Source organism: Pristis pectinata, chromosome 30 (assembly GCF_009764475.1).
Source record: "Pristis pectinata isolate sPriPec2 chromosome 30, sPriPec2.1.pri, whole genome shotgun sequence".
Taxonomy (NCBI): domain Eukaryota; kingdom Metazoa; phylum Chordata; class Chondrichthyes; order Rhinopristiformes; family Pristidae; genus Pristis; species Pristis pectinata.
Window position 1 is genome coordinate 6651409 of NC_067434.1, and position 16956 is coordinate 6668364.

The following is a 16956-nucleotide window of genomic DNA, read 5'->3' on the forward strand; positions in this document are numbered from 1 at the left end:
AGTACTTGTGGTTTAGTCACTATTGTGACATAGGAAAAACAGGATATAATGTGTCCAGGGATTCCTATGAAGAGCAGTAATATATGGACCAGACAATCTCCTTCAGCATGGTGGTTGACAGACATCTGGCACAGCTCTTTGATATTGAGCTGTGGGATCTTTTACACCCACTCAGAAGGATACAGGGCCAAGACTTGCCATTGCATCCAACAGACAGCAACTCCCTAGAGCAGAGTGTCTCAGCCAGGGGAGACAACAAGAAACCTTTCCCCATGGTAGAGGTGTCCAAGACCAGCGGGCACAGGTTCAAGGCGAGGAGTAAGAGGGTTAGTGGGGACGTCAGGAAGAATTTTTTCCAACCGGAGGGTGGTCGCAATCCGGGACGTACGGCCTGAGTGGATGAGGAGGCAGGTGTTCCCACAACATTTAAGCAGCATCTTAAATCGCCGAGGCATAGAAAGCCATCGACCAAGGGCTGGTAACCTGGATTAGTGTAGGGCCTGTTTCCTGTTCTGCATGGCTCTGAGCACCGCACTGGCATTACACCACTCCCGCTTTCTACCTACCTCCTCAACCCCCTCCCCATTCCACCCTACCCCTCCCCTCCTCCCCCGGCACCTGCCCCTCTCCCTGTCCCGTCACCGTCCTCTCCTCCCTCCACCCTCCTCTTCCTCCCCCTTCTCCCGCCCCTCTCCGTCCCCCGCCCCACCCACTTCCAATCTCTCCATTTTCTTTACCACTATTCACTGGTATTAAACAACTGTTTAACAATGTGACTAAAACTTCAATTAAATTGCAATTAATTTTCAGTTGCACAATTAACTGCAATTGTTTCAATTGTGACAGTCCTAATCATAACATTAAAGATGTTGATAACATTACATTATGTTGTAATGTTTTAGTGCAAATAACATGCACAATTTTTTCTTTTTTTTAAAAACAGATCAAAAAAATAAACATTTCATCATCCATATTCTTATTCATGATGTTGCATCGTTAAATTTCGAAACTTAATTTTTCTTGAATAGCAGCTAAATTTCTTAAGGATTTAGTCTATTCTGAAGGGTGAAAGCCCACAAATAGTTAGCAGGTGTCCCGAAGAGTTAACATGCTTTGACGCCATTTGTCACAGGATGACAAGCCTTTGATTCTCTCTGGAAGCCAGTCCACCTTAGTGGCTGCTCCAGCTCAGCTTCTCATCAAAGGAGGCCTTCATCTGGTGCTGCTGGAAGATCTGGCATTGGTTCTAGACAATGTGTTAGCTTTTTAAAATTCATTCCCAAGACATGTGTGGCAACACCAGCCCTTAACACACATCTCTCGCTACCCCTTAACTGAGCGACATGCACTTTCAGACGGAGACCATAACCTGTGGGCCTGGAGTCGCACACAGGTCAGATTTTCTTTCCTAAAGGGAAGTAATTAATCAGCTGTCTCATTACAACAATTGTCCATTGTTACTGACCCCCTTCTTTGTTACAGATTATCAAACTAACGAAGTTTAAATATCCCAGCTGTAGGGTGAGATTGGAACTCAGCCATGTTCACCTAACCACTAGTCCGATAACATTACCAATGTACTCTCACTCAGAGGCCCCAGCACTTTGCAGAAATCCAGTGGGTAGGGATCTGGTACACCCGATGTACCATTGCAGCAGTTGCCTCTAGCAAGCTGACAGAAAAGTTACCAGAAACCACTAACAGGAGTTCAGATATGAAAAGACAAGGCTTGGAGATGACCATGACTAGTTAACCGAGGGCTGTGTCACCACACACTTGCTGGCAGGATCACTAAGTGGGGTGTGCTGCACATTGTGATGGTGGGGTCAATGGTCCTGATGTCTTATGGGGGTTGTCCTGTTGGTCATGCTGACCATCAGGTGCTGTAGATCCATAACAAGGGCTCAAACCCAGACTCTTTGTCCAATGACCTCCCTTTGGTAGAGGCACAAGCCTCCGACCCAAGCTGCCTGCGACAGGAGATTGGAATGAAGTCCAACCCATTGCGCAGGACATGCTAAACCCATACCTGACAGATACAATCACAGACAATAACTGGCCAGCACTAGAACCTGGAATGGTAGATGTGTCACTGGAGGGGTCACAGCATCATACAGCAGAGAAACAGGCCCTTTGGCCCAACTTGTCCATGCTGACCAAGATGCCCACCTAACCTAGTCCCAACTTGCCCACATCCCTCTTAAACCTTTCCTATCCATGTACCTGTCCAGATCTCTTAAATGTTGTTGGTATTATACGCACCTCAACCACTTCGCCTGGCAACTCGTTCCACATATGCACCACCTTGTGTGAAGAAGTTACCCCTCAGGTCCCTTTTAAATCTTTCCCCTCTCACCTTAAACTTACACCCTCAAGTTTTTGATTCCCTTTCCCTAGGTAAAAGACTGAGTGCATTCACCCTATCTCTGCTCATCATTTTATAGACCTCTTTAAGGTCACCCCACAGTCTCCTACGTTCCAAAGGATAAAGTCCTAACCTGCCCAACCTCTCTCCATAACTCAGTCCCTTGAGTCCTGGCAACATTCCCATAAGAAAAATGGAGGGTTATGGGTTGTCTAGGAGGGAAGGGTTAGACTGATTGCGGAGTAGGTTTATATAGGTTAGCACGACATCGTGGGCTGAAGGTCCCGTACTGTGCTGTACTATTTTATAAACCATGACCAATGTGGGCTTAGCCTTGGCTCATGGAAGGCATTCTTCTCTGTGGGGCAGCAAGTCATGAGTTCACATTACACTCCAGACAGCCGAGCTGATAATCCAAGTTATAAACTGGGATGTTAAACTGCTCTCTCTAGTCCCTGGAACCTTTCAAAGAAAAGCACGGGTGTGTTTTCTATTTTCCTGGAAAACATTTTGTTCCTCTGATCACCACTGCAGTGCACAAGTTGGCTGCCTCATTTCCCATTCTTAAACATGGACTACACTTCTGCAAGAACTTCAATGGCTGCAAGCTGAAGAGGTCCACAAATGCAAATCTTTCTCTCCTAAGGGTTGAGAAGGAGGAGGAGGAGGGTAGCTCCACCATCTCCATACTGGTGGTTGGTGCAACTTGAGATTGGATACAAGCTGTGATCAGTCTAATCACCTGTGCCTTTACAAACACCTCTGATGCAGAAATATTACACTTACACACACACACACACAAACATCAACTACGGTCACCACAAATTACTGGATTTGAGGTTAGATAATAATCCAATGAACATCAAACATCTCACTCCTATCACACAGCAGCAGAGGTGGGCTGTCTCACGCGGTAGCAGGCATGGAACTCTCCAATTACTTGACTGCTTCTTATCAACCTGCATTGCTTCTTTGCAGGGAAGGCTGCAGTCTGCAGTACCTAAACCTGCACAGACATCATTGGTTGTGCTTTGGGCACATGGGGGTGTACTGCAATGCAAGTCAGATGCCAAAAAAGGAAAAAAGAAAATAACAGGTCACTGTGAAACCTCAACACAATTCTAGCCCCATCATTGACGATGGGTTAGATATTTCACTTGGAAAGTCCCGAAAGAAGAATGGATGGGGAAGTGGTGATATACAAGTGGGGAAGAGCTCCCCCCCCTCCAGAGGTTTCCTGTTGTTTATTGTTGGAGCTTTACCCTGGACCTAACCTTTCCCTTGGGGTGCTTGCTGCAAGGGTGGGGAGCAATGACTGAGTCTCCCAATGCCCGATTAGACTCTATCCTCACCTTAATAAGCACAACGATCATGGCCAATGTAGATGAACAAATGTTGGAAGTGGTAACTATGCACATCAAATGCTTTCTCTGAGCAACGCTGCCACAACCGCGCCCTCCTCCATCAGGACTTTGGTCGACCATCAACCATCTGAGGCGGGAACATCAGCTGGTGTTTCACAGATCTCTCTGGGAGTTCTGGTTTACATCTCCTGCCACAGGACCAGTAACCAGACTGTGCTGTTGACAACTTAGGTCACATGACAACCAGGGAAAAAAATTGGAACAGTTACTAGTCTCAGAACTAAAAAAAGAATAAAGTGTAATATCTATTTATTTATTTAACAGTTTTTAAATAAAAATTCTAAACCAAAGTTAATGATCGAAATACACAGTAGCACTATTCAGGTACCTCCCGTCCCACAACATTCCCCTGGGCTTTGGGACACAGCCCCCTCAACCCCCATCCCAGTGTGCACGGAGAGGCAAACTGCCAGGTGACCACCACCAAGTCAAAGCTGGCTTCCCGGTCGCTGGACTGTGCCCCTCAAATCACAGATAATTGGTCATCGTCCCATTCCAGAATTTCCCAGAATGCGACACTTCCAAAAATCTCATTAGCTGCAGAGCCCTTTGGGATGTCCGCAGGTTGTTTTATGAAGGCATGTTTTTCCTTTTGTCATTGTGCCTCTTGCCCATGTATTCTGGATCAATGAGCAGCAACCATGAATCAACCAAAACAGCTTCTTTATAAAGCTCGTGAAACACACCACTGATACGTGGCGGAGCTTCTATCTCCTGTGTGCTCCTCATTCATCAATAAACCCACTGCAATGTTGCAAAGATTCAGGAAGGAGGGGGCCACAGGTCTTTCATACAATCTCCCTCAAAGTCAGCTTCTCCACATCCTTGATTAAATGGTTCTGGATGCAGGATTTCCCAGGGGCAGGTTTAGTACCTTGACCTAGAGGACACACCGTCCCAAGAGAAGGAGCCCTTTGTAAATCCCAACAATGTAGAAACAGCCTGCACAGTTCCTGGAAAAGCACATCCCAGCCACTGTGAATTTCATCAGGAAGAATCAAGACATCAGAATGGCTCAATAGATCTACCAGGAGTAGATGGCTTCCACAAAACGTGGTTGTTCAGAGACAGAAATAAAGCAAAGGTGCTATGAATCCCTGAGCTGTTAACAATGGAGTCCTGATTTTGGCTCTTGACCCAAAAGAGACCATCCCTTTACCTCCACAGATGCTGCTCAACCAGAGCCCCTCCAACAGCTTGTTTGTTGCTCCAGATCCCAGCATCTGCAGTCTCTTGTGCCTCGATGTTAACAGCGTAGACAGTTCAAGACCCTATTTCTACTTTTCTCTACGTGCTTCTGTTTTAATCACTCAGGGTTTCTGTGGAACCATGGAATTTTGAAGTCCAGCGTCCTAAGTATTCCGGAAATTTGTCCAATCCCTTACAAAAGCTCCTTGGCTGTCCCAGAGTTTCTAAGAATTAAAGAGTAATCACTGAAACACTGCTGGAGGAGGAAAGTCATTGGACATTTAAAAAAAGTTGTGTTTACAGCATTTTCTTTTTGCATACTTGCACAAAATTGTCAAAGGGACAAAAGCTGTTTGACAGGCAGTCAAAAGTTATTGAACCAAGAGGCACAAGTCTGAGACTGGAGATGCTGGAATCTGGAACAAAGAAAAATAAATTCTGGAGGAACTCAGTGGGTCAGGCAGCATCTGTGGAGGAAGACGGACAGTGGATGTTTTAGTTCGAGACAGTTCACAAAGAGTAGAGGGAAGATAGCCAGTATAGAGGTGAGGGGGAGGGCTAGTGATAGGTGGATCCAGGTGAGGAGGGGTTGATTGACAGATGGAGTCAGGTGGGGGAAGGGAAGGGTGGAGATAGCGACAGAGGCTGGGAGGTGATCGGTGGAGGCGACAAAGGGCTGCGGATGACGGAATCTGAGGGGAAGGGAAGGAACCAAATGGGGAGGTAGGGAGGACATATGGGAACAGTAGGGGGGGGGGGGGGGGGGGGGGGGGAGATGGTGGAGGGACCCAGTGGGAGGGTGATGGGCAGGTGAAATAGGTAGGGGTGGGGTTAAGACATTGGGTGATTGGGGGGAGAGGTTGTTGGAAAGAAGAGCATGTGAAGGATAGCCTGAATAGATTTGAAGGAGAGAGAAGGGTGGGGGATCAGGTTACCTGAAATGGGAGAATTAAACCAGGGGGCTGTCTGGATTCCAATGCCTGAGAGAAAGGCAGGAAGATGGGCAGGTCATGCCAGCCAGCTGGAGTAGGGGGCAGGGCAGTTGGTGGCAGGTTAGTCACACGATGAAACTCACTGCAGAGAGTAGTGGACGCATCCCTCCCCACCATCGGTAGTATCTACAGGAGGCGCTGCCTCAAGAAGGCAACATCCATCATCAAAGATCCCCACCATCGGGGCCATACCGTCTTCTCACAGCTACCATCAGGCAGGAGGTACAGAAGCCTGAAGTCCCACATCACCAGGTTCAGGAACAGCTACTTCCCTTCAACCATCCGGTTCTTGAACCAACCTGAACAACCCTAATCACTACTTCACTACAGCAAAACCATAAACACTTTGCACTGCTATGGACTTTTTTCTTGTTCTAATTGTATAATTTTGTGTACATTTAATTTATATTTTTCTTGTGAATATTGTGCATCTGATGCTATGTGCCTGTGATGCTGCTGCAAGTAAGTTTTTCATTGCACTTGTGCACACGTGTACTTGTGCATCTGACAATAAACTCAACCTTTTGACTTTTTTTTGACCTTTTGTACATCCATCCCACACCGACAACCAGACTTCTTCACTTCCATTTTTTTCTGCTTTTGTTCAAACGTTTGAGCACTTGCTCAACTGACAACGTGCTTCCGCATCCTCTGGCTCTCCTTGCAGCTCAATTGTTGAACACACAAAAGCAGAAAACACGGGAGCAGAAGACCTCTGGTTGCCAGGAAGTTTCATCAGGTGGCCACCTGCTGCCAACTCCCCACGGCTCTCTCTGCTGCCTCATCCTCTGTTGTTGGTCGGGCAGTGACGCAGAACAAACCAGGCCTCAGAGCTAACCCAGGCTGCAAGCCTCAGCAAACACCAGGCCTCCGGAGACAAAACATCCTGGCCAGTTGTGGCAGAACTCGGAATTTAGCTGTGTGAATTATTTGGGGTTTTGACAGGTTTTCAATTTCAAATCATAAGTGAGCACATTAGCTCATAGAACGGATACAGAGTCAGGAAACACTGTTTATGGAATTCACTTTGATGGTTTTACCATAGGTATTGTCCCTTAGTAGGAAGCCTTCTGACTGTTTTATACAACTCCTGAGTAATGCATTGTTTGATGTTGGATTTTATTCCCCAAATCGTCATTTAAATTTTGTTTTAATCCATTGGGTACTTGCAAAAGTTTGTGACGTGATGCCTCTTTAATCTGCTCTATGACTGACTAAATCGCACAGGAAGCTTCGATCTTCTGGGTTATATTTTGCTGTTTGTCTTCAGGATGCTTGTTCAGTTATCATCATTGTGCAGCAAAACCCAGGTATTTTCGGTTATTTTTACAAAGGTCCCTGGGCAAATGCATCAACTTTCAATATTAGTAATGAAACGCAACTGACTGCTAACAACAAGCAGAAACCTAATGCTGTCACCCACATTTTACTATTCTGGGCTCCCCCTCCCCAGGTCACCTAGTCACGTCACCAACTAGTGCATCCACAGACAAAACAAACCTTCTACTGAAGCCTTTGGGGTTTCTTCTGTGGTTATCTCAAAGCAGAAAAATATAAGCCCAGACACGTCTTCCTTGCTACATAGGAGGCCATTCAACCCATCGAGTGCTCAGAGCAGTCCCATTCCCGCATTTATCTCCCTGTAACCAATTCTCTCTCACGTGCTCATCACGTCCCACCACTGTTTCTCAACCACACGTCTTTGAGATGTGGGAATAAATCAGAGCATCCCGGGGAAACTCAGGAAACATGGAGAATCTGCAAACTCCCTAGAGGCGGCACTGGAGGTCAGGATTGAACCTGGGTCACTGGAACCATTTGGCAAACTGCTGCGCACGGTGCTGCCCCCTTTGAAAGGCTTTATCATTATCACACGGTGAAAATTCTCATACTTTTCAAACTTTATGGCCTCATCCCTTCCTCCTCCTGCATTCCTCTCCAGCTTTACAATCCTCCACGGTCTCTGCCAGACCAGGAACAGGGGTGGGATAGGTGATCTCGATACAAATTAAGACAGTCTGCTGTTGGTGACATCCAAATCCCAGGCAGAAGAGATTGTAAAGCAAAAATATTACAGATGTTGGAAATCTAAAACACAAGTAGAAAATGCTGGAAACACTCTGCAGGTCAGACAGTGTCTACAGACAGCAAAACAGAGTTAACACATTGGACTGATACCACAGAGGCCTGTGGTTACAATTCAGAAATCTGGAACCACAAGTTCAAATCCCACTATGGCAGTGGAGTAATCCAGTTAATTAAATAATATGGAATAAAATCTAATCTCAGAAAAAAGAAGATCTGTTGTCTTCAGTGTGTGCAGTGAACTCCTAAACCAATGTGGTTGGCCTAAGAGGTGGCCCAGCGTGCTGCTTTGTTAGGGACAGGTTGCCAGTGACGTCAATGTCCCATCAAGGAATCAAAAAAGGTGCAAGGATGTGGATGCCGACACCCTCGACCCAAATCACAAAGGGATTGCAGAACACACTGGCAACATTGCAAGCCAAGCCCTCACAGGTGAAACAGCAGCACATAATAAAATGGATGAGGTGCCCATGACCATGGTTATTAGCAGTGGTTTCCAGGCAACAGAACAGTAGATCTAAGACCAGATGGGATCCCTGCCGAGATTAACAATTGTTGCTGTGGCGCACCAACTGACCAGCTACACAAGCATGTCAAATCCATCTGAGTTATAGCACCCTCCCACAACATTCAACAGTTTGCAAGATATCTTTGCGTTAACATCCTGCCTTTCATATGCTCAGCTCATTCCAAAGACCTTTGAAGCCCATCAATTGAAGTGCAATCTCTGCTGTAAAATGGGGAAGCTTCAATTTGTGCATTGCAAGATCCCAAAAAGAGCAAAATGATAATTTGTTTTGATATTGGTTAGAGAATAAAAATTGGTCCCAGCACACTGGAAAACACTCCCATTTTTCTTTAAACAAGTTTGTTTTTTTTAAAATTGACACAGAATTACAGGTGAAAGCTGCATTTTAAGAGGCCTCCCCGGCTCTCTCGGAACCACAGTGACGAGACAGCCTGCAGTGGGACGAGCCCAAACCTCCCCCGACTCGAAGGTGCGACTGCTACTGATTGAGCAGCTGCGAACTCCTGAAGTTCAACGATAAACAGGTTAGTTCTGCATTTGGCAGTTTGATAAGTTTTACCTCCAAGGGTCAGGTCAGAAACAACAAATGAAAGATCACAGGGCCCCGCCATCCCCACTCAGGGGTAGCACACTCACGTCCCAGTCAGACGATTCTGCGTTCAAGGTCCACAATAGAAGAACAGAATCCAGGCCGACATTTCTAGTGTTGAGGGTGTCAAATTTTGGATTAGATATTAAACTATGGCCTGTACCCTCTCAGATGAGCGCGAGAGATTCCACGTCCCCAAGATTCCAAGCAACAAGGAGACTATCTGGCCAGCGTCTACCACTCAACCAACACCTTAAAACAGACAAGCTGATTGTTGATTTCATGCCTGTATTCAGGACACGACTACACCCCTCAACGACAGTGATGAATGGGTGACAGCGCTGTCAATCTTGTCAACCTTCACTACTGTAACCGAGGGAATTTATTTTATACAAATAATTTGCATATAATTCTCTTCCACTGCTGCATTTCCTGGGGAAACCACTGTAGCTTAAATGGGGATTGCTGTGGTTTCAGTCACATGTTCAATTCAATGCAGACTTGTTAAATAGAGTAACAACTACTTGCTGTGAGGCACAGTGTTTGTTGTCAGGCCTGCCACACTTGTGGTGTCAATAGACACTATTGCATTGCTGTGTGCAAATGGGCTGCTGCATTTCCTACAACAGCAAGTGCACTTCAAACCGTGGTGGCAGTGGGACATCCTTGAGACTCAACAACTTCCGCTAACGCACTTTCACTATATTAGAACTGGCCATTTTGGCTGAAATTCACCCACCTCTGACAGTCACTTGGTTTTTCTTACTCCATTAGCACAACCCGACCTGCCGGGCATGTCCTACACACTGCATTTTGTAACATGTTACAATCCTTTCTCTGTATTAATGCTGCCATTAGTTATCCCTATGACAACCCTGGCCTCACCCTAATCACAAACATTCCCCTTGCCCTTTTGATCCCTACCCTCTCGACCTCTCCAATAACTTGCTTCTGTATCTTTCTGGAGACACAAGAGACTGCAGATGCTGGACTGTTTGTTGTTTCGTACCTTCTTACCTGACTCTGTCGAATTGTTTGAGACTCCTTCCACAAGGTGCTTTGGGGAATTTTTCTGTGCTTCTAGAGAGGTAGGTTAGAATCATGTTAACTGTTTCTCTCTCTACAGAAGCTGCCTGACTCTCAGAGTGCTGCCAGCATTTTCTGTTTTACTCCAGATTTTTGGCATCTGCAGATTTTATTTTTGAAATTATCACACTTCTGAATGACAAAGGAGTGACACAGGATAAGGGACTGGGAAGGAAGGTGCAGGAGGCAAAAAGAAACGACACAACGTGACAATGGGCGTTGGATAAAGGAAAACCAATTACAGCAAACAGAAGTGGGCTAAAAACAAAAAAACTGCAGATGCCATATGCCTGAAATATTAGCAGAAAATACTTGGAAAACTCAGGTCAGGCAACATTTGTTGAGAGAGGACTAGGATTACCAATCTGATACAATATCTGTTTCTCTCAGCTCAAGTGCTGCCTGACCTGCTGAGTTATTTCCAGCTTTATTTTTTGTAAATTTTATACATAAATAGCCAATGTTTTACATATCATAAGAATAAACCTGTTTAATATTATCCTTATTAATCACTAGCTCAAGAATTCTAATGGCCTTCATGTGAGAGGAAATACAGTTACAACCTCTGGACTAGAAGTCTACAGACCAAGTGCTAGTGATAGGGTTAATATGGAAGGGTACCCACTGGTCGGCATGGCTGAGTTGGACTGAATGGCCTGTTTCTGTGCTGTAAAATCCTATCCTACTTCTCTAGAACCACAGAGAAACTTCCCAAAACATTTTGTGGAAGAGATATCGAACAAATTTCATCACAGAGTCAGGTAAGAAGGTGCGAGGGCACAGCTTGGTCAAAGACAAGGTTGTAAGGTGTGTTACAAACCCAGTAACACTGCACTTTCTCCCCCATTTCAATCCAAACTTGAGTTGTGACTCCATACTGCGAGGTCTCACTCACTGGCCCTGCCTACTCTTCAATAAAACAAACCTTTCAAACTGAAGGAACTGACAAACTGACCATCCGGGGGAACAAACTCAGCCCTCACTAAAACAGCTTAACGGTGAAAGCACTCTGCTGCAGGTTAATTAGTGCTGCTAACTATACCATAAATTGGTTAGAGTTGTATTAGCAACTGCACAATAAAATTTAACACTGCCAGTTTCAGAGCCAAGGAATGGTTAAGGATACTATTACCAACATACAGGTTAATTATTGCTGTGCTTGTTAGATATTCATAACTACCAGAGGTTGGTTTTACACTAGAATCTAAATTACAGCTAGTAGCAACTAGTACCCATATCCCAGGATAAAAACCAATATTTGAGGGGTGATCTTCACTGTATATTGGAGAAGACAGGTCCTCCGCAGCTTACAAACACCCGACGCGCACAGCCCATACACACGGACAAGCGTTTGGGAGACCAGCGGAACAGAATTGCCGGCTACAGCAAGGCTGCAGGCATCTTCTGCCGCCGAGGACTCGGTCTGTGGCTGCATTTCCAACTTGTTCAGATTACAAACAGTTCACAGGAACGAACCCTTCTGTAACCTGGGAGGACCTTGCAAGTTGTTCTGCTTTTACATTGCTGTCCCTAAAAAAAAATTAAGCCATCATAAATTAAGTATATGTTACACATTCTTTAAGTCCAGATATAAAGCAGAGGACTCCCACAATATTACAAGTCTCCCTCTCGCTGGCCGTGGCTTCAGTTAGTGTGATCCCAGGGATGGTTCCTGGCTAGGTCATCAAGAATAAACAGACTCCAGGTTAACAAGTGACTCATCCCGAAATACCAGCTGACTGACTCCACTATCCCCACTGGACTCCGAGGTCTGGAATACATTTCAACCTAATTAGGAGTGGGGGCGGGGGGGGGGGTGACTGCCATTCAGACCTTCAAGCCTGCTCCATAATTCATCAACACCATGGCCCGTCTTCTACCTCAACTCCATCTTCCAACACTGTTTCCATATCCCTTGATCCCCTTAATATCCAGATATCTACCGGCCTCCTCCTCGAATGAACTCAGTGACGGAGTCTCCACAGCCCTTCAGGCTGGTGAATTCCAAAGATTCACCACCAGTACAGAAATTCCTCACCTCAGTCCGTACCCTTACTGTGACCCCTTGTTCTGGGATCCTCAGAACATTCACCCTTCATTGACCCATCCAAGATCTTTGTACATTTCAATGAAATCTCACTCTTCTAAACTCCGGAGAGTACAGGCCTAGTTGATTCAATGTCCCTTTGTACAGCAAACCTACCATCCCAGGAACAAGTTTAGTGAAACTTTGTTGCAAGTATATCCTTTTCAAGGCAAGGAGACCAGAACCGTAAACAGGCAACCCCCGCGTTACAGCCATTCAGGTTATGGAAATTCACCCTCACAGAATTCACAAATTACTACCCAAAAATTTAAGGTGTGGAATAAAATTCTCTCTCACAGAATTTATATGAAAAAGGTAAATAAATAAGCATTTATTTTTTTCAAGTCGCGTTTCTCGACACACGTGCAGCTAACGTAGGTTTTTGTTATAGAAAGTTGTGATACGGACCATTTTCTAGGAATGCAGACTCCCCCATAACGTGGGGGTTGCCTATACAATCCTCCAGATACAGTCTCACCAAGGCCCTGTATAATTGCGGTAAGCCACCTTTACTCAACCCTCCCCACCATCGAGGACATCTCCAACAGGTGGCATCCGTCATTCAGGACCCTCACCCTCTGGGACATGCCCTCTTCTCGTTACTACCATTGGGGAGGAGGTACAGGAGCCTGAAGATCTACACTCAACGTTTTAGGAACAGCTTCTTCCCCTCCGCCATCAGATTGCTGAACAGCCCATGAACACTACCTCATTATTCCTCTTCTGCACTTTTTTTTGGTAACTTATAGTAATTTTTACATCTTGCACTGAACTGTTGCCGCAAAACAACAAATTTTACGACCTACGTCAGTGATAATAAACCTGACTCTAGATACTAATCCTCTCACAACAAAGGCCAACGTACCATTTGCCTTCCTGACTGCTTGGTTTGCAATGCATGCTGGCTTTCAGTGACTTGCATGCAAGGACACCCAGGTGAACATCAACATTATCCGGTCTCTCACCATTTAATAAATACTGTTTTTCTCTTTTGTGCAGCAAAGTAGATATCATCACATTCTCCACATTACATTGCATCTGCCATATTATTGTTCATTCCCTTGAAACTGCTTCTCATCGTCCTCCCTACTCACAGAACACCTGCTGATATTATCAGTAAACTGGGAAGTACGGTCTCCTCAGCCAATTGATTGATGAGAGATTGTGATTAGCTGGGGACCAGACACCGATCCCAATGGCACCCCACTAGTCACAGCCTGCCAATCTGAGAAAGCTCCGAGCAAGCAGTAGCCCGGGGTTCAGAATCAAGCTGTCAGCCCACAGTGCATTGTGTGCAGTTCCACGTTGTCTGTCATACATCCCAGTCCCACCACAGAGTCAATACAAGCGCTTAGAAGCTGCTGACAGGGACAGCGAGACACAAGCAGACCGGCGTAGGTCAGATAAGAGCTCATCCTACACCATCCCAAAGTAAAACAGTAAATGTAAGCCATGTCAAAATAACGTGGGATGATAACAGTGGTGCAGCTGGTAGAGTTCCTGCCTCACAGCCCGGGTTCAATCCTGACCCCTGGAGGTATTGGTGTGGAGTGACCACGTGGGTTTCCCCGAGTGCACCGGTTTCCTCCCACATCTCAAAATCGTGCGGGTTGGTAGATAATTGGCTGCTGCAAATTGCTCCCAGTGTGCAGGTGAATGTTAAAATCTGGAGGGAGTTGAGGAGAGTAAAATGGGATCAGTGTAGGACTGGCATAAGTGGGTGGTTGATGGTTGGGACAGATGTGATGGGCTGAAGGGCCTGTTTCCATGCTGCATCTCTATCAGTCCATAAAACACTCTGTTGCTCCTTGCCTGTATTGATCGTTACCAACTCTGTCGTTGACACATCGCTATTTTGCTAAATTATGCAAGGCCTAATCTTTCAAGAAGTTGAACTTGGGCCGGTGCACTTTAAACACAAGGGCTGGGTATTAGACAGTCTGTGCCCTGGGGAACCCACAAGAAAACTCAGAGAGAGCGAGAGAGGTTATCTTCGATAGCACCCGCTCACAAACATTAATGTAACAAGACTGCCGTCCAGGGTGGATCAGCAGCTGAATTAAATCAACAAAAATTATCCTGCGCCTGATCGCAGTACGATCTTGCTGTGTGCAAACTATATTTTCTAGTAAACCAAAGTGCACTCCTATTAAATGCTTTGAAAGGCAGAAGAAACAAAACAAGTGCAAAGAAACCCAAAATAAAAACAGAAAATTCTGGAGATCCCTGTAGGTCAAAGGTGCTTTGGGACTAAGCTGAACTCATCCAATTACAATCTGATCCTCCTCCTTTCCTTCCACACTGAATTCCACCCCAATCAGAAGGATTACATGCAGTCCTTTCCCAGAACAGGGAAGGCAGAGCCCAGAATACATGCCATCTACATTGCAAACCATTTCAATCTCTTCCAGAACCCACTCGAAAGAAACAATCCACACACTGCCCAGACCAAGCAATACACTGGTGAGGCCAGGCACCAAAGCCCTGGGCTGATTCAAGGTTTCAGTGGGGTAAAGCCACCACCCCTCTCCGGCCGAGGGAACACAGATACTCCTGATTCCAACTCTCACCCAAACAAACACACCCAGTGTAGACAAGCATTTTCCCTGAAGATTCCCACATTCCAAAGACATACGGGTAAGTTATCATGAGTTTAAATGAGTGGCACGGACCCCCTGGGCCTGTTACCCTGCTGTAAATAAAGTTTAAAAAAAAGTGAGAGACATCTCCTTCTCCAGGACTGCACCCCAGCCACAGATAAGAGTCCATGGCTAAAGTCCAACAACTGCCCGACACCCTCCCCTCCAATGGGGCAGGGGTGATGCACTGCCTCCCTGGCATGGGGCATAGATCCTGCATTCGCACCATAGCAGTGGAGCCCAGCAGGGACACACAGCCACCCCAGGGCCCAGTCTCAGCCCTGACACACCAACTAGTCTGGAAATCAGCAGCAAGATGCCCAGCAACTCATCTGGAGGGTGCATAAAGCAAAGCCCAATGCCCAGTCAAACAGGATTAGTGATGGGGAGCAGAGCAGGCTGTCTGCAGAGTCCTGTCTCTAATACACGTTATTAACAACCCCAGCAAAACAACCTGTAAAGGTATTCCCCTAGTTCCCCACCACCCACACAGATCCCCCCCTCACCCCTCCACACACACACACACCCCTCACCCCCCCCCACACACCCACCCCCCTCACCCCCCCACACACACCCCCCACACCCATTCCCCACACACACACCCCACACCCCCCCCACACACACACCCCTCACCCCACACCCATTCCCCACACACACACCCCACACCCCCCCCACACACACACCCCTCACCCCCCCCACACACCCCCCTCACCCCCCCCACACACACACACCCCTCACCCCCCCCACACACACACACCCCCCTCACCCCCCCCACACACACCCCCCTCACACCCCCCCACACACACACACCCCCTCACACCCCCCCACACACACACACACCCCCTCACCCCCCCCCACACACACACACACACCCCCACACCCCCCCCCACACACACACACACCCCCTCACCCCCCCCACACACACACCCCCCTCACCCCCCCCACACACACACCCCCCTCACACACACACCCCTCACCCCCCCCACACACACACCCCTCACCCCCCCCACACACACACCCCTCACCCCACCCCCGGGGTATCTCCGACCCCGCTCCCGCTCTCCCCCTACCCGGCTGCGGGTCGGTGGCCCGGGATCCCCCCTCCGGGCTCGGCAGACAAAGGGAGCGCGGTACCTGCAGTTTCATCTTCCAGCAGGGCTGCATCGGCTGCGGGCGCCTCGGGCTCCCCTCCCGCTGGGCGCAGGGCCGCCCGCAGCCCGCCCCACATCGGCGCCGGCGGCGCTGGGCTGGGCACGGCCGGGCGGCCGGTGTCGGAGCGGCGGGAGCGGACTGTGCGGCGCGGCCGCGATCACCCCGACACGCAGGAGCCGAGCGGCTGATGAATTATTCATGAGCTCCCCCCCCCCCCAACACGGAGCGCCGGCGGCGTGCGCGGAACCGTGGGTGTGCCCGGGCGCGCCCCCGCTTCCTCCCTCCCCGGGCGCGCCCCCGCCCGCTCGCTCGATCCTTTCCCAGGGCCCGCTCTTCCTCCCACGCTCCATCCCTCTCCCCCCCCCCAACTCCCGGGAGCGCCCCCTCCACTCCACTCCCCCACCTCCCCCTCCTCCTCCTCCTCCCTCCCCTCCTCCTCCCCCCTCTCCCTCCCCTCCTCCTCCCCCTCTCCCTCCCCTCCTCCTCCCCCCTCTCCCTCCCCTCCTCCTCCCCCCTCTCCCTCCCCTCCTCCTCCCCCTCCCTCCCCTCCTCCTCCCCCCTCCCTCCCCTCTCTCTACCTGCGCCCCCTCTTCCTCCCCTCCCCTCTCCTCTCCCCTCCCCTTCTCCCCTCCTCCTCCCCCTCCCTCCCCTCCTCCTCCCCCTCCCCCTCCCTCCCCTCCTCCTCCCCCTCCCCCTCCCTCCCCTCCTCCTCCCCCTCCCCCTCCCTCCCCTCCTCCTCCCCTCCCCCTCCCTCCCCTCCCTCCCCTCCCTCCCCTCCCTCCCCTCCCTCCCCTCCCTCCCCTCCTCCCCCCCCTCCCTCC

General features: G+C 48.4%; 1 protein-coding gene across 1 annotated transcript in view; it reads right to left on the reverse strand.

The window, feature by feature from the left end:
• LOC127584616 (uncharacterized) overlaps positions 1-16372 on the reverse strand; it is a 51758-nt gene extending 35386 nt beyond the window's left edge. Inside the window, exon 1 of the mRNA XM_052041429.1 lies at positions 16118-16372. Coding sequence (XP_051897389.1) covers positions 16118-16147 — 30 coding nt within the window. The 5' untranslated portion in view covers positions 16148-16372. The remainder of the gene's footprint in view (positions 1-16117) is intronic.
• Between the last annotated feature and the right edge of the window lie 584 nt (positions 16373-16956).